Source organism: Aotus nancymaae, unplaced genomic scaffold (assembly GCF_030222135.1).
Source record: "Aotus nancymaae isolate 86718 unplaced genomic scaffold, 86718_ANA_hifiasm-v0.15.2.pri h1tg000008l, whole genome shotgun sequence".
Taxonomy (NCBI): domain Eukaryota; kingdom Metazoa; phylum Chordata; class Mammalia; order Primates; family Aotidae; genus Aotus; species Aotus nancymaae.
Genome location: NW_026988419.1, coordinates 45,951,732 through 45,978,208, shown reverse-complemented (window position 1 = coordinate 45,978,208; position 26,477 = coordinate 45,951,732). Strand labels below are relative to the sequence as shown.

Sequence of the window (26,477 nt, the reverse complement as noted above, 5' to 3'; positions counted from 1 at the left end):
TTCAGTAGGAATGGTACCAGTTCCTCTTTGTATGTCTGGTAGAATTCGGCTGTGAACCCATCTGGACCTGGGCTTTTTTGGGTGGTAGGCTCTTAATTGCTGCCTCGACTTCAGACCTTGTTATTGGTCTATTCAGGGTTTCGACTTCTTCTTGGTTTAGGCATGGGAGGAGACTACTGTCCAGGAATTTATCCATTTCTTCCAGGTTTTCTAATTTATGTGCATAGAGTTGTTTGTAATAATCTCTGATGATGGTTGTGGGCTAACCAAAATCTCACTGTTTTGCTTTTCCCCCCATAGCGTGACTACACTTTTTCAGAGTCCAAGAGGTACAAACCCAGAAATGTCTTCAACAAGATCATGGAGTGGCATTTTTTATAACTTTTCGAGGCTTCCACAGAAGTAATCCAAGAAGGTAGCAGAACAAAGTATGAAGTCATCTTCTGTTTAGCTTTTGAAGCTGGGCCAGTGAATCTTCTTTGCTGATATTCTGCATCTGCTACCCCAGACTACATGTTGCCTGAGGGAACAGAAAGCTAGCAGACAGGTCTTTAAGAAGTTGATCTGCCCTACCTGTCTTTAAGCTGTTTCTTTACCAAATCAATAGTAACGGGAGTCATCTCATTACTGGGAGTTTTGAAAGGGACTGTATTATCTGTTTTTTGAGATTTGGCATCTGATGATCCATAGGCCGTATAACTATAAGGAATGCCATAGGATGAGCCGTAAGGCATTGTCTGGTAAGTGTTCTGGTAATACATATTCACTTCTGCGGGCTGACTGGCTTGAACCTGAGGGATATTAATTCCTTTCCTTATCTGCTCCTGTTCCCATCGGCTGAGTTCTTCATCCTGTTCTCCAGTTACTAAAGCATCATCATCACTCCCCTCAATTCCTATTTCCTCAGCAATTTTTTGTCTTTGTGACTTTTCTTTCACAGAAAAAACTATCCGGCGTTTCTCATCATCATCTTCGTCATCACTGGCATCATTCTCATCTTCCCTAACAAGGCGGCCTTTACCAGGCTCATTATCATGAGGAGTGAAATCTCCCAATTCTCGGGCCATTTGGCGCTTTTTCCTTGCAGCATGTATAAAAGCTGCATCTGGAATTTCTCCTGGACGGAGAACATTCAATGAAGATAAAGCATTTGAAAAAGCTCCACCAGTCTTTGGCTTTTCTTCTTCTTTTTCACTTTCCATATCCATTTCATCTTCACCATGTTTACTGATGATGACTCCATCTTCTTGATTTGTATCCTTAACATGTCCTGTTTTGTCCAAAGGTTGTTCACTTTCTGCTGATGAGTTGAGTTCTGTCTTAATCTTCGATTTTTCAAGATCTTCTTTATATTCTTTCTTGAGCAATTTCACTATCTTTTTGCTATAACTTGATTTCTTCACTTTGAAAACTTCTTCATTTTCTTCCTCCTCATCCTGGAAGCTGAGCAGGCTGGCCCGGGGCACCTCTTTGTTCTCGCGAGGCCTCTTGCGCGGCTTCAGCCCGTTGCCGGGCTCCGCGCCGCCGGGAAAGCCGCCCCCGGCCTCAGCCCCGAGGCCTGGGGTCAGCGCGGAAAGTGGTGGCGGCCCAGGGCCCAGCATCGACTCCCCCCCGGGGGCCCTGTCGCTGCCGCCGGGGCCCGATAAGGCATTGTTTTCTAGAGTGGTGTGTAATTTTGCATCGTCTTCAGCTACCTGCGAGAGTTCCTGTTGGTTTGCCTCTCAGCTAGCACTTGGCATTGTCAATTCTGTGTGTGGTTGTTTTCTTTTAGAGGAATTCTAATAGATACATCATTGTGCATCTAATTTTATTAAATAAAATATAATTTTATATTATATTTTAAATGTATTACTGGATTTTAATTGTTGAGGATCATTTTTGTTTATATTCATGAGAGGTAGTATATTGTATTTTTCCTTTATTGTAATATTTGTGGTTGATTTTGGTATCAAGGTAATCCTGACTTCATAAAGTGAGGTGGGAAATATCTTCCTGTCAGTCCCATCTCGGTTTCTACAAGAAAATATGTGGAATTAGTATCATTTCTTTGTTAAACATTTAGTAATATTTATCATTGGGTAATAGAAGTTTTTAAATAAAGTATTTAATTTTCTAGATGTAGATATAAACACTTGGCTCTTTAGTGAGTTTTGGTAATTTACATTTTTCAAGGTTGTAGTCTATCGTATTTAAGTTGTTTAAATCATGGGTAGAGAAGTGTTGGTACTATTGGTCTTTTAATATCTGTGGATTCTGTGGGAGTACCTCCCTTTTATTTCTTAGATGTTTAATTTGTGTTTTCATTTATTTCAGTATATTTTCCATGTTCCCACAATACTACGTGTTTGATCTATGGTTTAGTTAATTTTTAAATATTTAGGTGTTTGCAGATATATTTTGTTACTCATGTTTGGAAAATATAATGTATAATATATACCAAATGTAATTTTTTTTATTTTGAATTTGTTGTGGTCCTTTATGGTGTATATTGGTGAAAGTTCCATGTGCACTCTAAGAGAATGTGCATTCTGCTCTTGGTGGGTAGACTGTTGTATAAATGTCAATTTGGTCAAGTTGGTTGGTAGTGTTGTTCATTCCTACTGTGTTCTTACTGCTTTTCTCTCTACTTGCTTTGTCATGTTCATGATATTTACATGCATTGGTATCTTTCGAGAAGTGTTAAAAATTTGGTTTCAAAGCTCATGTATATTTTAATGAACTAAGAGCAGAAAAATATTAAAGTACATTTATTCAGATGCCCAACTGTTTCTTTTCCTTATTGCTAAAGTTACAAGTTTCCATCTGGTATAATTTCCCTTAAGTGTTGTTTGGTTTAAACTATTTTTCTGAACTTCTTGAAATTTTTTGAAGGAAATTAATGTTTTTCCCTAAACTTTTAGGATTTTTTTTGTACATTATATCTCCAAATATTTGTCTGCACCAATCGTTTTTGCTGTTTACTTCATAGACGCCAATGACAGAAATACTAGGTTTTTGGATTTTGTTATATTATGTACAAGCCCTAGAGGCTCTGGTCATTTTCACTTGAATCTGGTTTCTCTCTGTTATTTAGACTAAATAATTTTCATTGATCAATTTTTAAGTTTACTGACTTTTTCCTCTGTCATCTCTATCCTTTTATTGAGCCTGTCTAGGTAATTTTAACATTTCAGGTGTTGTGTTTTTTACTTTTAAATGTCCATTTTTTTTTTCTTTTTCCAGTAGTTTCTGTTGCTCTGTTAAGAATGTCCTTATTGCCATTAATTTCAAGAGTAACTACCTTTGCATCATGGAGCATGGTTGCAATAGCTATTATAAAGTATTTATTCCAACATCTGGATCATCTTGGATTTAACATTTGTTGATTGCTGCTCCTCTGGACAATAGGTCCAATTTTGTTTTTTGGTTATTTGTATGTGGCACAATTTTGCTTTGCATCTTCAAAATTTTGAATAATGTGTTGTGAGACTCTGCATGTTGTTAAAATCTTTTGAAGAGTTTTTGGTTACTAATCAATCCACTTGGATTCAGACAATGAGTTTTATCTTGCCTTCCACTGGTGTTAGTTCAAATGTCAGTTCAGGTTTTTAAAGTCTTTACCATGTTATCTGAAACAGTCAAGGATTAGTGTAAGACTTTGGAGCTGATTCACAGTTCAATTATTAAAGCTTTTGCCATGCTTCTTTGGATGTGTTGCATTCAGGTAGAGTTTCTGGTAAATGGAGAATTCTCTTCTTCACTTCTGTTTCTTGTTTGTTTGTTTTTGATTAGTTTTCTTTCACACAGTCTTCCAGGATCCCCTTTTACCAGTCCCTCTTGCCAAGGTCTTCTGTCTAAGTCTTCTACACAGTTGCTTAGTTCTGTTACTGGATATACCCTGGGGTAGAACAATGAATGAAAATACAGAAAATAAAAAGAAATTCCTTGCACAGACTTGACACACAGAGGATTATAGTGTCACATTTTTCTGGTTTCTCTGTTCAGAAAGTTGGATTTCTAGGGCTTATGTTTCTGCTGCTGTCTCTACAAGTACTGATGCTGGTCAATGAAGCTTTCCTTGGGGGAGAGAGAGAAAAACACATTGAGATTTTTCCTTGAAACTCGACTTTTCACATCTCAGGTTCCCAGTTTCTTAGTCCTGTGATGGTAAACCAGGCTTTTCTCAAAGTTTTTGCTGTGTGTTCCCATCACATTCTTCCCTGATTTGGCCCATTCTTATATCAAGTCCAGATGATCTTCAAGGAAATTATCCCATGAAACTCACTATTTGAATATTGTTTTTTCACGTTACATGTTATACATACATAATCTACTAATGGAGCATGGTTATAATACCTTACATAAAGTCTTTATTACAATATCTTTATCATCCTGGATTTGACATTTGTTGATTATCATTTTTTGAGTTTTGATGTCTCTCCTCAACCTCTTCACTATTAGTTAGGTTTAAGAATTATCCTCATGTAATGTGTTTCAGTATTTTGTGTTGTATTTTTAATTGTAATGAGTGAAAGAGAAAGATTCGAGAAGGCTTACTTCATTTTCAATTCAATTCTAGAAGGCTTACTGGCTGGTAGGTGACGTCCATCCATAGGATGTCTTTTAAAATTGTTCATGTACTTGAGCACAAAGGAAGTCTCTAAGAGTTGGTAACATAGAAAGCATGTTCTCTGAAAACAATATAATAAAATTAGTAAATGTACTTTAAAAAAAAAAGCCAAAATGTACTTTTCCAAATATTTGATAACTTAAAGTAGAAATTGTATTGCAAATTATAAACTATTTAGATCTGAAAAACAAGAGAAGCACAACTGATAAACTACAGTAAAAAATATACTCACAGGAAAAATGTTAACCTTAAATGTGTATACTAACACAAAATAAGTGTAAAATCATTAGCTAAATATATTTAACTGAATAACATTTAAGTAAAAATGTTAGAAAAATAATAAATCATAAGAAGGTAGAAAAAAGTAATAATAACAGAAATAAAGAAATTTAGAAAAGCAATCTACAATAAGGAGTTTCAACCTAGAATGAAGTTCATTTTTAGAAAACATTAAAAACTTACGCAAACCTCTAACGACATTAATCAGGAATAACCAAAGACAATATATATTTTCATATTAAATTATTGAATAGTTGATTATGTATGTATAACATGTAATGTGAAAATACAGATTTAATGGAATATTTTCTAGAGGAGTATAACTTATTAAAATGGATCTGGGAAGATATTTTAAAACTGAATATACTGAAATCCATTAGGGAAATGCAATGTTGGGAATAAAAGCAGGAATCTTAGTTATTGGCAAATTTTTATCCAACTATCAGGAAATACATAACAATTCACTGTTAAATTTCTCTACAGAACAGAAAATGTGTTCCTGTTTACATACTTACTAACTATATTCCTAGGGAAATGCTTAGCGGTTCCACTTTCCTAATCAGGATTATGACCAGGGTACCTACCTCATAGAACTGTGGTGATTAAATGGCAAAATAAAAGAGACAATCTAAGAGCAGTGACACACATAGTAAGTGATACAAAAACCAGAAAAGGTTAGTGCCTCTAAGAAATACTTTTGTTCAATAATACTTAACATACATGTAAAGATACTAAGTTACACATTAGGTAGTGATATTGAGAAATACATTGAAAATGCATTATTGTCAAATAATGTGTACTGTGGGATATCATGGATCACTTAATATTAAAATATTTTTTATCTTAATATATCACCATGTTAACATATTAATAGAGAAAAGATTTATGATTGATTCAATAGATGCAGAAAACTCATGCAATAAGTTCAGCACTCATTTGTTATGAAAAGTTTTCATAATCTCAAAATAGAAAATGACTTGCCCAACAATGAAAGTCTATCTAAACTTGTGGAAAATACTGTTAATGGTGAAACCTTAGAAAATGCCCATTAAAGTAAGGAGCTATGTAAGAATTTTATAAGAGTTTGTAATCAATGCAATAAGACAAGGATAACAGGTAAAAAGTATGAGAATTGGTATTGGAATGAGTAAATTCCATTATTTGCCTATGATGTAAATATATATATGTATATAATTTTATATTAATGTATATTAATTTAATTGATTTTAAATATTTATATATATATATATATAAAATCTAAGATGGCATATAAACAAATTATTGGCACTAATAAGAGGTTAGCATGTTTCTCGATATAGAATGAATACATAAAACTCATTGACATTCCTATTGTTTTATTTTTTATTTTACTTTAACTTTTGGGGTACATGTGCAGATCTTGCAGGATTGTTACATATGTATACACGTGCCATTGTGGTTTTTTGCCTCCATCCTCCTGTCACCTACATTAGTTATTTCTCCTAATGTTATCTCTCCTGAACCTCCCCACCCCCCATTATCTCTTGCCTTGGCCCCCACCCCCAACAGACCCCAGTTTGTGATGTTCCCATCCCTGTTTCCATGTGTTTCCATTGTTTAACACCCACTTATGAGTGAGAGCATGTGGTGTTTGGTTTTCTGTGTGTGTTTTCTGAGAATGATGCTTTCTAGATTCATCCATGTCCCTGTAAAGGACTTGAACTCAACCTTTTTTTATGGCTGCATAGTATTCCAAAGTGTATGTGTGCTACATTTTCTTTATCCAGTCTATCATTGATGGGCATTCGGGTTGTTTCTATCTTTACTATTGTGAACAGTGCCACAATAAACATACATGTGCATTTGTCTTTACAATTGAATGATTTCTAATCCTTTGGGTATATTCCCAGTAATGGGATCACTGGGTCAAATGGTATTTCTACTTCTAGATACTTGAGGAATTGCCACACACAGTGTCTTCCACAATGGTTGAATTAATTTATACTCCCACAAATAGTTTAACAGCATTCCTATTTCTCCACATCCTCTCCAGCATCTGTTGTGTATAGATTTTTTAATGATCTCCATTCTAACTGACATGAGATGGTATCTTAATGTGATTTGGTTTGTATTTCTCTAATGACCAGTGATGATGAGCATTTTTTATTATGTTTATTGTCCACATGAATGTCTTCTTTGGAAGAATGTCTCTTTTGGTAACTTTTTGATGGGGTTGTTTGTTTTTTTCCTGTATATTTGTTTTAGTACTTTGTAGATTCTGGATATTGGCCCTGTGTTAGATGGGTAGATTGAAAAAATTATTTCCCATTCTGTTGGTTGCCGATTCACTCTAATGATAGTTTCTATTGCAGTTTAGAAGCTCTTAAATTTAATTAGGTCCCATATGTGTGTTTTTGCTTTTGTCACCATTGCTTTTGGTGTTTTCGTCATGAAATCCATGCCTATGCCTATGTTTTGAATGGTATTCCCTAGGTTTTCTTCTAGTGATTTTATGGTGTTAGGTCTTAGGTTTACATCTTTAATCCATCAGGAGTTAATTTTTGTATATGGTGTAAGGAAGGCATCTAGTTTCAGCTTTCTGCACGTGGCTAGCCAGTTTTCCCAACACTATTTATTAAACAGGGAACCCTTTCCCCATTGCTTGTTTTTGTCCAGTTTATTAAAGATCAGATGGTTGCAGATGTGTGGCATTACTTCTGAGGCCTCTGTTCTGTTCTATTGTTCTATATGTGTGTTTTGGTACCAGCAACATGCTGTTTCATTACTGTAGCCTTGTAGTATAGTTTGAAGCAGATAGCGTGACGCCTCCAGGTTTGTTCTTCTTTTGCTTAGGATTTTCCTATGTGGGCTCTTTTTTGGTTCCATATGAAGTTTAAGGAGGTTGTTTCCAGTTCTGAGAAGAAGGTCAGTGGTGGTTTGATGGGGATAGCATTGAATGTATAAATTACTTTGAGTTGTATGGCCATTTTCATTATATTGATTCTTCCTAATCATGAGCATGGAATGTTTTTCCATCTATTTGTGTCCTGTCATATATCTTTGAACTGTGGTTTGTAGTTCTCCTTGAAAAGGTCCTTCACGTCCTTTGTTAGTTGTATTCCTAGGTATTTTATTCTCTTTGTAGCAATTGCGAATGGGAGCTTCCTTATGATTTGGCTCTCTCTGTGTTATCGGTGTATAGAAACACTTGCGATTTTTGCACATTAATTTTGTATCCTAAGAGTTTGGTAAGTTGCTTATCAGCTTGAGATTTTTGGCTGAGATGATGGAGTCTTCTAAATATACAATTATGTCATCTGCAAATAGAGAAAGTTTGACTTCCTCTTTTCTGAATTGAATACTCATCATTTCTTTTCCTTGCCTGATTGCTCTGGATAGAATTTCCCAGCACTATGTTTAATACAAATGGTGAGAGAGGGCACCCTTGTGTAGTGGCAGTTTTTAAAGGGAATGCTTCTAGTTTTTCCCCATTCAGTATGATTTTGGCTGTGGGTTTGTCATAAGTAGCTTTTATTATTTTGAGATACATTCCATCAATAACTAGTTTATTTAGAGTTTTTAGCATAAACGGCTGTTGAATTTTGTCAAAGGTCTTTTCTGAATCCACTGAGATAATCATGTGGCTTTTGCCTTTGATTCTGTTTATGTCATGGATTGCATTTATAGATTTGCTTATGTTGAACCAGCCTTGCATCCCCAGGATGAAGCCTACTTGATTGTGATGGATAAGCTTGTTGATGTGGTCTTGCATTCGGTTTGCCAGTATTTTTTTGAAGATTTTTACATTGATGTTCATATGGATATTGGCTTGAAATTTTCATTTTTAGTTTTACCTGTGCCAGGTTTTGGTATCAGGATGATGTTGGTCTCATAAATCGAGTTAGAGAGGATTCCCTCTTTTTGTATTGTTTGGAATAATTTCAGAAGGAATGGTACCAGTTCCTCTTTGTACATCTGGTAGAATTCAGTTGTGATCCCATGTGGACCAGGAGTCTTTTTTGGTTGGTAGGCTATTAATTGCTGCCTCAACTTCAGATCTTGTTATTGGTCTATTCAGGGATTCAACTTCTTCCTGGTTTAGTCTTGGGAGCCTGTAAGTGTTCAGGAATTTTTCCATTTCTTGTAGATTTACTTTTTTATGTGCATAGAGTTGTTTGAAGTAATCTCTTATAGTAGTTTGTATTTCTGTGGAATCGGTGGTGGTATCTCCTTTATCATTTTTTATTCTGTCTATTTGATTCTTCTCTCTTTTCTTTTTTGTTAGTCTGGCTTGCAGTCTGTCTATTTTGTTGCTGTTTTTAAAAAACCAGCTCCTGGATTCATTGATATTTTTGGAAGCATTTTTTGTGACTCTATCTCCTTTAGTTCTGCTCTGATTTAGTTATTTCTTGTCTTCTGCTATCTTTTGAATTTGTTTGATCTTGCTTCTGTAATTCTTTTAATCATGACATTAGTGTTTCAATTTTAGATCTTTCCCTGCTTCTCATATGGGCATTTATTGCTATAAATTTCTTTCTAGACACTGCTTTAAATGTGTCCCAGAGATTCTGGTACATTGTGTCTTTGTTCTCATTGATTTAGAAGAAAATCTTTATTTCTGCCTTCATTTCATTGTTTATACAGTAGTTATTGAGGAGAAGGTTGTCCATGTTCCATGTAGTTGTGCGATTTTGAGTGATGTTCTTTATCCTTAGTTCTAATTTGATTGCACTGTGGTCTGAGAGACTGGTTGTTATGATATCTGCTCTTTTGCATTTACTGAGGAGTGATTTATTTACAATTATGTAGTCAATTTTAAAGTAAGTGTGATGTGGTGCTGAGAAGAACATATATTCTGTGGATTTGTTGTAGAGAGTTCTGTAGATGTGTACTAGAAACACATCTTGGTCCTGATCTGAGTTCAAGTCCTAGGTGTCCTTGTTAATTTTTTGTCTCCTTGATCTGTGTAATGTTGACAGTGAAGTGTTAACTTCTCCCACTATTATTATGTGGGAGTCTAAGTCTCTTTGTAGGTTATTAAGAACTTGCTTTATGTATCTGGGTGATCCTATATTGGTTTTATAGATATTCAGGATATTTAACTCTTCTTGTTTGATCTATCCTTTTACTATTATGTAATGCCCTCTTTGTCTCTTTTGATGTTTGTGTGGTTTAAAGTCTGTTTTATCAGATAGTAGGATTGCATCCCCTGCTTTGTTTTGCTCTCCATTTGCTTGGTAAATCTTCCTCCATCCCTTTATTGACTTTTCTATTTATTTCCCTTATGCTTAAACTATTATAGATACTAAGATGAAATTCATAAGTGATACAAAAAGTAAAAGGACTTGCATATTTATTGAAGGGTGTAAGAGAATGCCAAAAAATTGGGTATTAATTGATGGGAAAGGTCAATACTGTTAGGAAATAAATTCTCCCTCAATTTATTTACAAATCCTGTAAAGTATTAGTTAAACAAACTCTAAAATTTGTTTGAAATCTGAATGGATTAGGAATATCTAAGCCTTTTTTTTTTTAAGTAAGAAAGGAGATGAAATTCTTTGCAGATATAAGGGCAAATTGTAAAGGTAAAAGTTTTTAGCTATCTATTTGTACAGGCAGACAAATCCACCAATGGAAAGGGACAAATAACCCAGATAATGACATGTATACGCAAGATCTCAGTTCAGGTGTTATAAATTGGTTGTAGAATAACAAAGTTTTTAATAAATGGTTCAAGGTAAAATTAATTATCCTTATTTTAAAAATTTGTAATTTATAACATATTAAAATATGAGTTAGATTTTTGAATATTAAAATATTCAAATATTTAAAATATCAGATAGATATTTTAATATCTACATTAAAATATCAGATAGATTCCTTCAAAGGATTTTTGAAGGAAATATAGGAGATTCCCATATTTTAAAGTAGATGATAATAAGCACAAAAGTTTAAAGGAAATTATTGATAACCTTGACATTTTAAAATGCAAAGCGGTGTAATATAGGATATATTGAAGAAAGTTAAGGAAAAATAATAGTTGGAAGAAAACAATTTGTCACTCATGAAAGAAGAAAATATTCTAATCTTATTATAGCAAAAAAGTTGTCTAAAATGAATAAGCATAAGAAAAATTACCTAAGTGAAAATTGGGTAAATCAAAGAATGTGAAGATTTTATTAAATAGAAGTTGGAAAGAGAGAAAGCTAAAATGTTCTTTAATTTCCATAGCTGAGGGAGGATGCTCATGGGTTTGAAAATGGATTACCATTTCACAGTCACCACTGGCAGACCTCTGACAATGAAAACTTCGACAATACCCAGCTTGCGGAGGTGTTGAGGAACAATCTCTCATACACTCTCACTGGATATGTGAATTAGCCAACCAGTTTGGAAAAACACTTAGATAATATCAAGGAAATTTGACTGTGAGTATAGTGCATATTCTAGAAATTCCACTTTAAGGTAGTACTCTACTGTTTCATCGTACATGAGAAAACATGTACAAGATTATTCCTTATAGCCGTGTTGTTAAAAGAAAAAAATGGATACTATATAAATACGTATCAATAAAGAAATTAGTTATTAATTTATGATATATTTAGTATACTACCATCTGGCAATTGAATCAAATGAGTTAGGTCTACACGAATCATCTTTGGTACATTTTGAAACTATTGATTGAATCAAAAAATTAATTGCCAGGCGTGGTTACTTATGCATAGAATCTATTCACTTTGTGAAGCCAAGGAAGGTGAATCCCTTGAACTCAAGAGTTGAAGACTAGCCTGAGTAACATGGAGAATCCCCGTTTGTACAACAATTAACTGGGTGGGGTGTTGTGCAGTTGTAGTCCCAGGAAGTTGGAATGCTGTGTTGGGAGGATCACTTGAGTCTTAGAGGGGGAGGTTGCACTGAGTTGAGATAGGGCCACTGCACGTCGCCTTGGTAAGAAGAGTAAGAGAATGTCTGAAATAAAAAATAAATTAATATTTGGGTTAAGCGTGGTGGCTTATGGCTGTAATCCCAGTACTTTTCTAGCCCAAGGCTGGTGGATCATGAGGTCAAGAGTTCGACACCAGCCTGGCCAACAGGGTGAAAACCTCGTGGAACTAAAGATACAAAAATTAGCCTTGCGTGGTGGTGTGCGCCTATAGTCCAGCCACTCCGGAGGCTGTGGCAGATGAATCGCTGGATCCTGGGAGTAACAGGTTGAAGTGAGCCGAGATTGTGCCACTGCACTCCATCTTGGGTATCACAGTGAGACTCTGTCTCAAAAATAAAATAAATAAATAAATAAATAAATAAATAAATAAATAAATAAATAACTTGCAAACATATATTCATACAAAATGATACGAAGTGGCCTATATTTGTATAATTCATTTACTCTTAATTGTATAATTCATACAAAATGGTACAAAGTAGTCATCAAACAAAGTGATACCTATAATTTTGATGGCAAAATTTCATGTGGTTAACTAAGAGGAATAAAAATCAATATAGGAAGGATGTATATTCTATCAAGATATTAGTAATGTGTGTCAAAGAAGGTTGTCAGGTAGAATAGGATGAGTAATTCAGGTAAAAGGACTTGAGAAGGAAGTGAGTGGGGCTTTCTCTGTATCTGTCATTTTTCATTTTTAAAATGAAATTTAAAAATTTTATTTTTTGAATAGGATGACATTTCTTAAATCTGAGTGTTAGTTATAAACTTATTTTTGAGTGTTTGAATGATTTCATAATAAAGAGGAAAAAATGTAAAAATTAATTAACAATAAAAAAAGTTATAGCCAGTTTGTTTTCTGAGTTGAGTGATTCCCAGTTGTATAAGCTATAGTGTTCAGAAGCAGAGCTTCACATTTTCGCTGACCTTAGCTGTGAACTTGAGCAGAGCCTCTCAGATTAAATGTGTAAGCTAGCGAAGTCAAAGTCAAGAGTGAGGGAGTATACTGCTGTTGCTAATTAATTTTTTTTTTTTAAGAAATCACATGATTCTGCACACAAACTCATGTAACTATTAGCTTGTTATAGAAATTGACATATTTTGCTATTATTTTTTATACTTACTTTTTTCCTCTGGAAAAGGGGAAGAGTGTTTGCAAAATATATTTCAGTGAAATTGCTATTGTTTCTTTGAAAGCCATTTGCTGGCCGGGCGCGGTGGCTCAAGCCTGTAATCCCAGCACTTTGGGAGGCCGAGGCGGGTGGATCACGAGGTCAAGAGATCGAGACCATCCTGGTCAACATGGTGAAACCCCGTCTCTACTAATACAAAAAATTAGCTGGGCACGGTGGCGCGTGCCTGTAATCCCAGCTACTCAGGAGGCTGAGGCAGGAGAATTGCCTGAACCCAGGAGGCGGAGGTTGCGGTGAGCCGAGATCGCGCCATTGCACTCCAGCCTGGGTATCAAGAGCGAAACTCCGCCTCAAAAAAAAAAAAAAAGAAAGAAAGCCATTTGCTAATATATAGTCATAGGGAATAGTGTTATTTTCTCTTTCAGATTTAGTTTATCTTGTATAATTTAAAGTATGTAACTTGGGAATATATTGGTGCTGGATTTCAATTTTTGGATTGTTCTAGTTTCTCTATATATGATGGAGTTTGAGAGTTTACAGAATAATTTTTTAGTTGTTGCCAGATAATCTCTTCTTTCCATGCTGATAGCACACATACATAAGCACAGACAGTTTTTCTCCCATCAATTTTTCTTTCAGTTCAAATAAAGTTGAGGGAGTATTTATTAAAATTAGTCCCATATTATCAATTGAAACCAATTTAAAAAGTCAAAATGGTTTTTTATGTCAACCTGAAGCAATGATTTTAAAAAGTAATACAATTTAATTATATGAAAATTTTAAATAATTACTCTGGTTATTAAAATCTAAGTTAGGGTTAGCTGGCGTAGTGATTATTCTTATGTGTCAACTTGGCTAGGGTATAATGTCCAGTTGTTTGGTCAAACACCAATCTAGACAATTTCGTGAAGGTAGTGTTTAGATGTGACTGATAGCTAAGTAGTAGACTTTGGATACAATAGATTACGCTTCACAGTGTGGATGGTTTTCATCCCATTAGTCGAGGCCTTAAGAACAACAACAGTGATTTCCCAAGGAAGGAATTATTCTGTACTGTATAATCCAGAAATTCTGCCTGAGTTTCCAACCTGTGGTCCTGTGGAAGTTGGACTGAAAAGTGCAATACCAAGTTTCATTCGACTATACATGCTGGCCAGGCCTGTGTAGTTTATACTTTCCCGCTCCCACAATTGCATGACATAATTCCTTAAATTCAACCAATTTCTCTGTTGCTTTCTCTGCCTCTGTATCTATATTGATAAATATGAATATACATAAAGATACCTTGATAGTGATCTATTCCATCTATCTTATCTATGTATCTGTATTTATCTATGTATGTATCTATCCATCTGTCTATCATCTATTGTTCTGTCACCTATCTGTATCTATCTAGGTCTAGATACAGACACCTCTCTAAATCCCATCCCACATCTTCATTTTATTAGGTCTGTTTTTCTTGGCAATCCTAATACTGTTGGCTATTAGGCAGTTGAAATTAGTCCTCACTATTATTAGAATTATCCAATTATTGTAATACATTCTAAATATAGAAACTTTTGCAATGCCTAGTACAGTTTTTCTTTCCAAAGTGTAAATGAGCTCATTTGAAAAGATGTAGGGGGTTGCAATTCTCAGCTTATGATGCATTCTAGGCCTACCCATGGGGTAGAAGCTTCTTTGTCTTCATGTAAAGATGACTATGTAAGCAGCCTTGAAAAAGGTGCGTAGGTTACTGAACCTCATTATAGGAGTTGGTGTTTGTTCATTGGTAGAAACAGCTTTGCTCGGTAAGTATTCTTGTGCAGATGCTGTATGTGGAACACAGGTCTTGAGGAAGTCATGTGATAAGTTTTGTAACAGTTATTTGTGCATTACAGCTCCTCTGTCTGCTTCTTGCCTCTATTTTGTTAGGGTTTTGACATGAGTCACTCCATTTTGATACTGGCAATTTTCACAGGCTCATCTCGCAATACAACAAGGGGATTGATAGCCAAGGAGCACAGTAAAGGGGTCAGTGGATGAAAAAGTTACTAAGAGGAGATATTAAAGTTAGGGGGGATCTTGCTGAATTGTGTTAACAGGAGTTTTGGCAAAGGTAGGCCAGGATGATAACATGGCATGGATAGGGAATAAGGAATTTAACCAGATACAGAAGGTGATCAGGGTGGAAGCATGTCAGCAGAATTTCTTGGTAATACTAGGCTGGGAAGGCTTAGTTGAAAAGAGGACTGAGAGATGCCTGACTAAAGTTTGGTCAAGAAGAGTCTCTGTCATCTTTAATAGGCCTGAGATTCCAAATGCCTGTCTTAATGTAACCAGTTACCCAGGTAGCAATATTTAAGTGGACACTTCTTATTTTGATAAAGATTAAGTACTTACGAGGTTTTTGTTAGGCCTGCTCTATATCTTTAGCACTGGCTTCTTTTTTATAAATATAAAGAGGGAGATTGGATATCAACACAGCCCTTCGGCTGCCCTGGCCTTATTTCAAAAGTTTACAGGTATTCTGGAGGCTGACAACGGTAGAACACTTGAGCCCAATAATTCGAGGCTTCAGTGAGTTATGGTTATGCCACTGCACTCCAGCTGGAGTGAGAGAGTGAGACCCTGTCTTGCACAAATTGTTTAAATTGCTGTAAGAATGGTGAAGAGACTAACTCCATATATGCTTGGGAACCAAGTTTATTCAGCCCCACTCAGCACTTCTGAGCAAAGCTACCATTTCCACTTTTATCTCAGCCTGCCAGGCTGCATAACATCACCCTCCTATCTCTGCATGCACTGTCCCAGGCAGGTACAGTGCAACCCAGTGCATCTGGGCATGCATCTGAACCATGTCTAGGACAGTTTTTTTTTATGTCAAAAATAGTTGAATTCCATTTATTACACTGACTGAAAAACAGTTGCCCACATTTAGGATTTGAAGCACACAAGCAACTGCTAGAGTCTGACTGAATCCCTCTGTGTCACTCTCTCCTTGTAGCTTTCCACCCTTCCATGACAAAGAGCCAAGAGGAGGCCCTGTGTCCAGAAGGATGTCCTGAGAAAACAGAGTTGTAAGAAACACTAACATACAGAGGTGGAAGGGACAAGAAAACAGAAAAATGAAGAGGGAAGTTCGTCTTCAGAATGGTGGCTATTAATCATCAACATAGTAAGAGAAAAACAATTTTTTAATTTCTGTAGGAGCTGGATATAAAATAGTGTGGGTTCTACACATGGTTAATTCCATCTGTGTGTACTGAAGTAGGAGTGAAAAAAAAAGCTTTGAACTCACTATAGGAAGAAGGAGGATGTTAGCAACTCCACCCTTTCCTCTGCCTTGTGCTTAAATCTTTCTTTTGTTTAATTGTGTGATCTGGACACTTGGGAGATGATTTTTCTGGAACAAGGAGTTAGGCAACTGTAATGTTTGCAGAGGGGAGTTGAGAAGGGAGTTAAATAATAATTAAAAATTTTAAATGGCAGGCACATGATTTACTTGGGTTTCCTACGTACCCTGCTCTGCCAATAAATAGTTGAGATCAGTTTTCTCATCTGTGAGTAAAGGAATTGGATGTCTTCACTAGATGATCTCTGCAGTCTCTTGCAGTTTAAAAATGCCATGAAAAAGAGCAATGTAGAGGAAATATAGCTAAGATCTCTTATTCTCTTCTCAACCACAGAACAAACAGATTTACAATTCGGTTTGTTATTTCCATATGAAGAGTGGTTGTTACACAAAGAAAGAACAGAAAGAGAATTTCTTTTATAATCTAAATATACAAAGCACTACTCAAAATAGACTATGGAGACATCCAGAAGTTTAATAACAGTATTTACCTGTAGTTTTAGGTTTTCAGAAATGCAGGAAAGCTTATATTAGTTAAGAGATCTTGGCAAAATATTTAATCTTAACAGTGCGAATATAAAAAGTTGTTTCCAGTTGTATTTTCTGCCTGTTAAATTTTCAAAAAGTATTTTTTATGAGCCTTATATTTTCATTTTTTAATTTGGAATAACAATGTCCCAATTAGGTGCTTATAAACATTAAATGACATTATATGTGAAAGTCTCTCTAGTAGATCCAATGCTGATTCTTGTTTCAAACATTCTCTTCCTCCCTTCTTTGGTATTTCTCATCTTGGTGATGTATTCATTAATACTTTTCTGTTGCCATACTAGAAAGTGAGAGTGATGAGTGACTCTAAATCAATACTTTTCAAACTGTGGTGATATAATCAATTTATGCAGACAATAGTTGAAAATAGAAACAATAGAATATAAAAAAATTAGAGACCATTTTAAATACAATAGTGCAAATTGCAATAATTCATAGTAAAAGTATACATTATTTTGTAAAACTTTGATCCTTAAACAGTGTGTGTATGGGGAGGTTCGGGTAAAGAAGATCTTTTAATATGACATGTATTTCTTTTTACAGTAAAAATGTGTGAGAAATATTGTCTTAAGATATACTGTGTCTCTCCTATGAGTAACTGTTGTCCAGCTTATCTGTTTTATTTCCTGAAGAAGCTTTGGATCCGTACCCCTTTCTATTTTCTGCCATTACCTTATTGTAAGCCTTAATAATTTTAGTTTCCTTGTAATCAAAATTTTTCAAGCTCCAAACTGCTATTCGATATCTTCCTAAAATTTGTATCTAAACAGGTGAATCCTACAGACAGAGGCTATTTATAGAGTGAGGGTTTAGTGTGTTGTAACCAATACTCATATTGGGGGCATTTTAAATATATGGTTGTAAACTAAACTAATACCTTAGACAATTTTGGAGTTTCTCTTGTGTCTTTCTTAGTTTCAGATTCTTTTCCAGCCTCAGCCTGGAGAACAGTTAAATCCTTGGAAAATTCTGTAACTCTTTGCAGTGACAATTAACCATCTCTAGTATGCATTCTTTGCTCACTGCGTAGTTGACTTAGTGCAGTGCAGTAGAGCAGAATCATCTTTTAAAACTGTAAGTGAGACCCCTTCCTTCCTCAGTCTAAGCCCTTTAGTGGCTTCACTTGGTGGCTCCACTCCAAGACCACCTCCTCACCGTGGACTGCCGGTCCCCATAAGATTGACTCCTCATGTCCTTGTCTCTTATTTATCAGCTCATGGTTCTCTCTGCCTTCATCACCATTTCCTTGCTGTAGATATTGTCTCTGTACTTTTATTATTATGTTTCTCGAATGTGAATTGAAAACTAACCCATGTCTGACTCAGGATGAGAATATTTCGGAAGGGAGGAGCTGCGTCTTGCTTACTTGTGTGATTTTTCACAGTCAATGGATGGGGTCAGGCCCAGTCACTGGGTGAGGATTTAATCAATGGACTGGGCTCGTGTTCAGCTGCATGGGAGTGAGATAGGCGGTGTCAAGGTATCTTCATAGGAACCCTCCCAAACCCATGTGATAATAAGCTGATTTCTGCAAACCATATACCTTATCAGATAGAAATCAGTTGTTAATAAAGCTACTGTGGAATAATGGCTGAAGGCTGAGGAATAGAATAACAGCTAAGGGTAAAATAGAGGTTCAGAACTCAATAAGCAGTTAAATGTTTATTTGCAACTTTTGGTTGGGGGTACATAATCTGATGAATTCATATAATTAAATGGTATGAAAAAATATAATAATAATAAGCCATTGCGGGTAACAAACATACTCCTCGCTGTGGTTACAATGTTTGTGTCTCCTCCAAAATTCATGGTGAAACTTAATCCCCAATGCAGCAGTATGAAGAGATGTGGCCTTTAGGAGATTATTAGGTAATGAGGGCTCTGCCCTCATCAATGGGTTAGTGCGTTTATAAAAGTCTGAATCTCTTTTTTACCCTTTTATCCCTTCTGCCATGTGAGGAAACCATTTTCATGGCTCCATCTTGGAAGCAGAGACTGAGCCTTCAATAGACAATGAACCGGCTGGTGCCTTCTTACCAACTTTCCCAGCCTCAAGAACTGTGAGAAGTGAATTTCCATTATTTATAACATACCTATGCTTAGGTATTTTCTTGTATCAGATGAAATTAAGATATTCCTTTTGGTCAGGTAAGCATAAATACTTATATTTAGGGTGGGAAGAAAAGTAAATATGTGATGAAATAGAATAATCTCACAAAGTTTTTTTTTTTTTTTTTTTTTTTTTTTTGAGACGAAGTCTCATTTTGTTGCCAGGCTGGAGTGCTGTGGTCTGATTTCAGCTCTGTGCAACTTTTGACTCTCTGGTTCAAACAATTCTCATGTCTCAGCCTCCTGTGTAGCTGGAATTAGAGACACATGCTACCATGCCCAGCTAATTTTTGTAATTTTTGTAATTTTTATAGAGTTGGGGTTTCACCAAGTTGGTTAGTATGGTCTTGACCTCCCCACCCTGTGATCCGATTGCCTGGCCTCTCAAACTGCTGTGATTACAGGTGTAAGCCACTGCAGTGAGTGACTGAGTATTGTAGTTTTTAAACATTTAAAATCATGATAATCAGAATCTATACTGATTAAAATATGTAAACCATTTGACAGAGTATAAAACATCAGAAAAGAGATATATTTTCTCTGTCAAAATTTTAATTTGAAATGTGTAGGGGAATTTTATTTGTATATTTAAGAAAAACTCATTTACATTTATAATTGGTCCATTTGATTTACAAAAGTTGGTTAAACATCTAGTAGTACTTTGCTAGTTAGGCATTTGTAGTAGTTTTCTAGAGTTGTAGTAATAAAGGAGCACTGATGGAAGGCTTAAACAACAGAAATGTATTGTTCCACAGTTCTGGTGTCTAGAATGCTGTATTCAAAGTGTTGGCCAAGTTGGTTGCTTCTGAGGGTTGTCATGGAGACTCTGTCCTAGGCCTGTCTCCCAGCTTCTGATGGTTTTCTTGCAATCTTTGGTCTTGTTCCTTGACTTTAAAGAAGCATTACCTTAATCTCTGCCTCCTGGGATTTTGATGTGGTTATGTCTCTGTGTGTTCCCATGTTCAAATTTTCCTTTTTTATAAATACATCAGTCAAATTGCATTAGAAACACACCCTGTTCTTATATGATCTCATTTCACCCAAGTATATCTGCAATTACTCTACCTCCAAATAAGCTTACTTTCTGATCTTCTGGGAGTTTCTTCAATATATGAACTTCTGAGTGACACAAATAAATCTGTAATGGCATTTGTTTGACTTATCATTAGTTTGAATTTATGAAAAAAATCAGCCATATTAAACATTTTAAATGATAGAGTAAATTTTGTCATTTTCATTTTTAATAGACTTAAGATTTAATAAATTTACATTGATATAAAAATTAGTTTAAAGACTTTAAATTTTAATTAATGAGGTAAAACACAGACTGTTTTGTGCTTTTTTTGGTTTTTGTTTTTGGACAGAATTTATATTATCCAAACACTAACTGCAAAATCTTTCAGTGGTGGACTGGAGGCCTGACAATTCAGTGGAATCCATTCCCCCAGTTGTACTGATTGGTTCAGAGATACATATGTGTTCTAAGTCAGTTCAACCAGAGCTTATCTCAGGACTTTTTTGAGGAACTCAAAATAGGTGTTCTAGGAGTTCTCTGATCTCCTGGGGTTTCTGGTAATAAGAATAGTGTCAACCTGGAGCTGTCAAGAGTCATTATTCAGAATCTGAAAATGAGGTGAATAAAATGAAAGTAGACCAAAGAAATGAAGTGACTCATCACCTAAGTGATATAAAGTGAGCTCCCAGACACTGCTAACACAGGCAACTTTAAATTTTCCTTTCTACAGTTAAATCTTTCTAGGTATTAAATACTCATCCAACACTCTTTACCCATCCATGGCCAGCCAAACATAATACTGTGTGCCATAGCCTTGGTCAGCAATAGTCCTTAATTAGCATTTAACTTGTACCGAAAAAGAAAAAACATACTGAGTTTTTTAGTTAGCTTTATAAAAATCTGAATCAATGTGGGTTTATTCCTATTTATGAGTAGACCTAATTGAAATAAAAAACTAAACTAGGTTAAAGTGGCTTATTTTCACATTGGAGACTAGAATCTAGAAATTAGACTTTTGCCATTATTATGATATTTTAGCTATCCTGAGAAAACTACTTTCAAGTATATAGAGTTGACAAAGTTAATTTTGGCACAGTTTATATTATAGTACTGATATAACTATTCTGATTTCCCTGTGTACCAAATACATAAAGATTAATGTTTTGCAATAAGTTATACATATTCAGTATAAAAACTTGTAGTAACATTTTATAAGCAGATGTTCTAAAGTAAACAGAGTAATCTGATTGAAAACCACATACCTCAGTTCATGGTATTCTATTAATACTTTCAAATGTTCGTTGTGTCTATTCAATAGAAAACACATTTAGGATTTTAGAATACTGATATGGTTAGGGTCTATGTCCCCACCCAATTCTCATCTTGTAACTCCCATAATTCCGAAGTGTGAATTGTTGGAGGGACTTGGTGGGAGATAACTGAATCATGGGTGTTTCCTGTGCCATTTTCCTGATAAGTCTCATGAGACCTGATGATTTAAAAAATGGGAATTTCCCTTAACAAGCTTACTCTGTTTTCTGCTGCCATGTGAGATGTGCCTTTTACCTTCTGCCATTATTTTGAGGCCTCTACAGCTACTTGGAACTCTAAGTACATTTAACCTCTTTCTTTTGTAAATTGCTGAGTCTTGGATATGTATTTATCAGCCATGTGAAAGTGGACTAATACAAACACTAAAACTTGTTTCCTAGTCTCTTCATTTATTACTTTCTTTTACCAGTGAAATAATATATAAATTAAGCAGTGAATTAGTGCAATATTCTCACACTGATAAAAAACCCATAAACCCTTCATCTTTAATGTTATTTGCAAGAGGAAAAGAAAATTAACTACCAACACCAGTGAAGCTGAAGAAATTTTGATATCAAATAAAGCTTTTCAAACTTTAAAGTACATTCTTGTATATACTATTTGAAATATTAGTATTAAATAAGCATTTTATTTTATTTTTTATCGTATTTTAAGTTCTGGGATACTTGTGTAGATAGCGTAGGTTTGTTACATAGGTATACACGTGCCATGGTGGTTCACTGCATCCATCCTCCCGTCACGTAAATTAGGTACTTCTCCTAATGTTATCCCTTCCCAATCCCCCAACCCCCTGGTATCACTCCCCTAGCCCCCCACTCCTTGACAGGCCCCGATGTGCGATGTTCCTCTTCCTGTGTCCATGTGTTCTCATTGTTAAACACCACTTATGTGTGAAAACATGCAGTGTTAGTTTTTCCGTTCTTGTGTTAGTTTGCTGAGTATTATGGTTTCTAGCTTCATTCATGTCCCTGCAAAAGACAGGAACTCATTCTTTTTTATGACTGCATCATATTCTGTGGTGTGTATTTGCCACATTTTCATTATGCAGTATATCATTGATGAGTATTTTGGTTGGTTTCAAGTATTTGCTATCATAAAGAGTTCTATGTTAACATACATGTGCATTTGTTTTTATTATTGAATGTTTTATAATCCATTGGGTATATATCCAGTAATGGGATTGCTGGGTCAAATTTTATTTCTAGTTCTGGATCCTTCAGGAATCATGACACAGTCTTCCACAATGGTTGAACTAATTTACACTCCCACCAACTGTGTAAAAGCGTTTCTATTTCTCCACATCATCTCCAACATGTGTTGTCTCCTAATTTTTAATGATCGCCATTGTAACTGGTGTGAAATGGTAACTCAATGTGGTTTTGATTTGCATTTCACTAATGATGAGTGATGATTAGCTTTTTTTCATATGTTTTTTCACTGCATAAATGTTTCCTTTTCACAAGTGTATTTATATCCTTCACCCACTTTTTGATGGGGTTGTTAGATTTGTTTTCTTGTAAATTTGGTAAAATTATTTGTAGATTCTGGTTGGTATTGCTTTCTCAGATGGGTAGAGTGCAAAACTTTTTTCCCATTTTGTTGGTTGCTGGTTCACTCTAATGATAGTTTCTTTTGCTGTGTCGAAACTGTTAAGTTTAATTAGTTCCCATTTGTTAATTTTGGTGTTTCTTGCCATTGATTTTTGCGTATTAGTCTTGCGCTCCTTTCCTATGCATATTTCCTGAATGGTATTGCCTAGGTTTTTCTTGTAGGGTTTTTATGGTATTAGGTCTTATGTTTAAATCTTTAATCTAGCTGGAGTTAATTTTTGTATAAGGTATAAGGAAGGGATCCAGTTTCAGCTTTCTGAATATGGCTTGACAGTTTTCCCAAATTAAATAGAGAATAATTTCCCCATTGCTTGTTTTTCTCAGGTTTGTGAAAGATCAGATCGTTGTAGATGTGTGACGTTACTTATGAGGCCTCTGCTCTGTTCCACTGAACCATATCTGTTTTGGTACCAGTACCATGCTGTTTTGATTACTGCAACTTTGCAGTATAGTTTGAAGTCAGGTAGTGTGTTGCCTCCAGTTTTGGTTTTTTTGCTTAGGAACATCTTGGATATGCAGGCCCTTTTTTGGTTCTACATGAAGTTTAAGGTAGTTTTTTCCAATTTTGTGAATAAAGTCCAAGGTAGCTTGATCAGGATAGCATTGAATATATAAATTATGTTGGGTTGTATAGCTATTTTCACACTATTCATTCTTCCTAACCATGAGCATAAAATGTTTTTCCATCTGTTTGTGTCCTGTTTCCTTGAGCAGTGGTTTATAGTGCTCCTTGAAGAGGTCCTTCACATCTCTTGTTAGTTGTATTTCTAGTTATTTTATTCTCTTTGTAGCAATTGTGAATGGGAATTCACTCATGATTTGGCTTTCTGTTTGTCTGTTATTGGTGTATAGGAATGCTTGTGATTTTTGCACATTGATTTTGTATCCTGAGAGTTCGCTAAAGTTGCTTATGAGCTTAAGGAGATTTTGGGCTGATATGATTTGATCTTCTAAATATACAATCATGTCATCTGCAAATAGAGAAAATTTGACTTCCTCTTTTCCTAATTGAATATGCTTTATTTCTTTCTCTTGCCTGATTGCCTTGGCCAGAACTTCCAATACTATGTTGAATAGGAGTGGTGATAGAGGGCATCCTTGTCTTGTGCCAGTTTTTAAAGGGAATGCTTCCAGTTTTTGTCCATTCAGTTTGATATTGTCTATGGGTGTTTTGTAAATAGCTCTTATTATTTCGAGATACCTTCTGTCAATACCTAGTTTATTGAGAGTTTTAGCATAAAACGCTATGGAATTTTGTCAATGGATTTCTCTGAATCTGTTCAGATAATCACATGTTTTTGTCTTTGGTTCTGTTTATGTGATGGATTTCATTTGTAGATTTGCATGTGTTAAAACAGCCTTCCATCCCAGGGACGAAGTTGTCTTGAGTGTAGTGGATAACCTTTTTTAAGTGCTGTTGCATTCAGTTTGCTAGTGTTTTAGTGAGAATTTTTGTATTAAGGTTCATCATGGATATTGGCCTGAAATTTTCTTTTTCAGTTGTTTCTCTGCCAGGTTTTGGTATCAGGATGACATTGGTCTCATAAAATGAGTCAGGGAGGATTCCCTCTTTTTGTATTGTTTGGAATTGTTTCAAAAAGAATGGTACCAGCTCCTCTTTGTAGCTCTGTTAGAATTCGGCTGTGAACCCCTCTGGTCATAGACTTTTTTTTTTGGTTGCTAGACTGTTAATTGCTCCCTTATCTTCAGAACTTGTTATTGGTCTATTGAGAGATTCGACTTCTTCCTGGTTTAGTATTGGGATGGTGTAAGTGTCCGGGAATTTATCCGTTTCTTCTAGGTTTCCTGGTTTATGTGCATAGAGGTATTTGTAGTAATCTGTGATGGTAGTTTATATTTTTTGAAATTGGTGGTGATATCTCCTTTATCATTTTTTATTGCATCTATTTGATTCTTCTCTCTCTTCTTTTCTATTAGTCGGGTAAGCAGTCTATCTATTTTGTTGATCTTTTGACAAATCAGCTTCTGGATTTACTGATTTAAGTTTTTTTTGTGTGTCTCTACCTCCTTCACTTCTGCTCTGATCTTAGTTATTTTTTGTCTTCTGTGAGCTTTTGAGCTTGTTTAATCTTGCTCATCTAATTCTTTTAATTGTGGCGTTACTGTTTTGATTTTCAATCTTTACTTGCTTCTCATGTCGGCATTTAGTGACAGAAATTTCCCTCTATACACTGCTTTAAACGTGTCCCAGATATTCTGGTATGCTGTGTCTTCATTATCATTGGTTTCGAAGAATATCTTTATTTGTGTCTTGATTTTATTATTTATCTGGTAGTAGTCCTTCAAGAGCAGATTGTTTAGTTAACATGTATTTGTGCGGTTTTGAGTGAGTTTGTTAATCCTGAGTTCTAATTTGATTGCACTGTATTCTGAGATACTGTTTGTTATGATTTCCATATTTTTGCATTTGCTGAGAAGTGATTTACTCCCAATTACGTGGCCATTTTTAGAGTAAGTGTGATGTAGTGCACAGAAGAATGTATATTCTGTGGTCTTGGGGTGGAGCGTTCTGTCAGTGTCTTTTAGGTCCGTGTGCTCCAGATCTCAGTTTAAGTCCTTGATTTCCTTATTAATTTTCTGTTTCATTTATCTGTCTAATATTGACAATGGAGTGTTAAAGTCTTCTACTATTATTGTATGGGAGTCTTAAGTCTCTTTGTAGGTCATTAAAAACTTTATTTATTTATCTGGGTGCCCCTGTATTCATTGGGTGCATATATATGTATTTAGGATAGTTAGCTCTTTTTGTTGTATTGATCCCATTACCATTATATAATGCTGGTATGTAGTTTTTAAACCTTCTGACATACTCCCCCTTCTTATATATGTTTGTGTGGAGGGAGGTAGCAAAGCTGTTTTCTAACTTTATCTGTCTTCTCAGTGTGAGAATCTATGAATTTGTTTAAATTGTTGGCTAGAATATTATGGCATAGGAGTTTATTTTTATTTTTTAAAAATTATGTGATTGGAATGTTAAGCCGTCTATCTCCTTATTCGGAAATATAAAAATAGGGTTCAGGGGAAAATCTGTTAGTTTGAGTGGTTGATCTGAGTAACTATAAAGGTTTGTGTACATCTGAATCAATATTACTGTAGTTATGGAAACAGAGAGATCACAGGGAGCTAAGGCCTTAGGGAGCTCTGTAAATGAGAAGGAAGAATGGAGAATCTGAAGGATAACCTGTTCTTAATTTATGCATGTAATTGTAAGAATTTGTTGAGAGTGGACTACAATAATGGTTTTTACATGTCAATATAAAGCTGAGATTCCATGGGAAGAGAATTTTGTCAGATTTTGTAAAATGTATTTTTTTAACCACATTTTCTTAACCTTTTATTGCATTTAATGTCCTGCCCAGTAAAATTTGCTGTAGAAGTGTCCCTGAAATTCAGTTTGTGTTCACTCAGCAAATTAGATTCTTGCAATGTAACCTGGAGAAGTTATTCAAGAAAGTTGAATACTTTCATAACTTTTAAAGGTTTATTTTAAATCTCTATTGCCTGGCAAAGCAAGACAGACTCTCCTCTCCTTTGTGGAATACTGTAAATCATTTGAAGAAT

The 26,477-nt window shown here is 35.2% G+C and overlaps 1 protein-coding gene across 1 annotated transcript; it reads right to left on the bottom strand.

Annotated features, from left to right (window-relative positions):
• Positions 1–341: 341 nt before the first annotated feature.
• Positions 342–5,089, bottom strand: LOC110568526 (PAX3- and PAX7-binding protein 1-like). The gene is made up of 2 exons (XM_064372764.1): positions 5,072–5,089; positions 342–1,694 (listed from the first exon to the last, which is right to left on the bottom strand). Exons 1-2 carry the CDS (start codon positions 5,087–5,089, stop codon positions 570–572), a joined length of 1,143 nt encoding a protein of 380 aa, XP_064228834.1. The 3' UTR covers positions 342–569.
• Between the last annotated feature and the right edge of the window lie 21,388 nt (positions 5,090–26,477).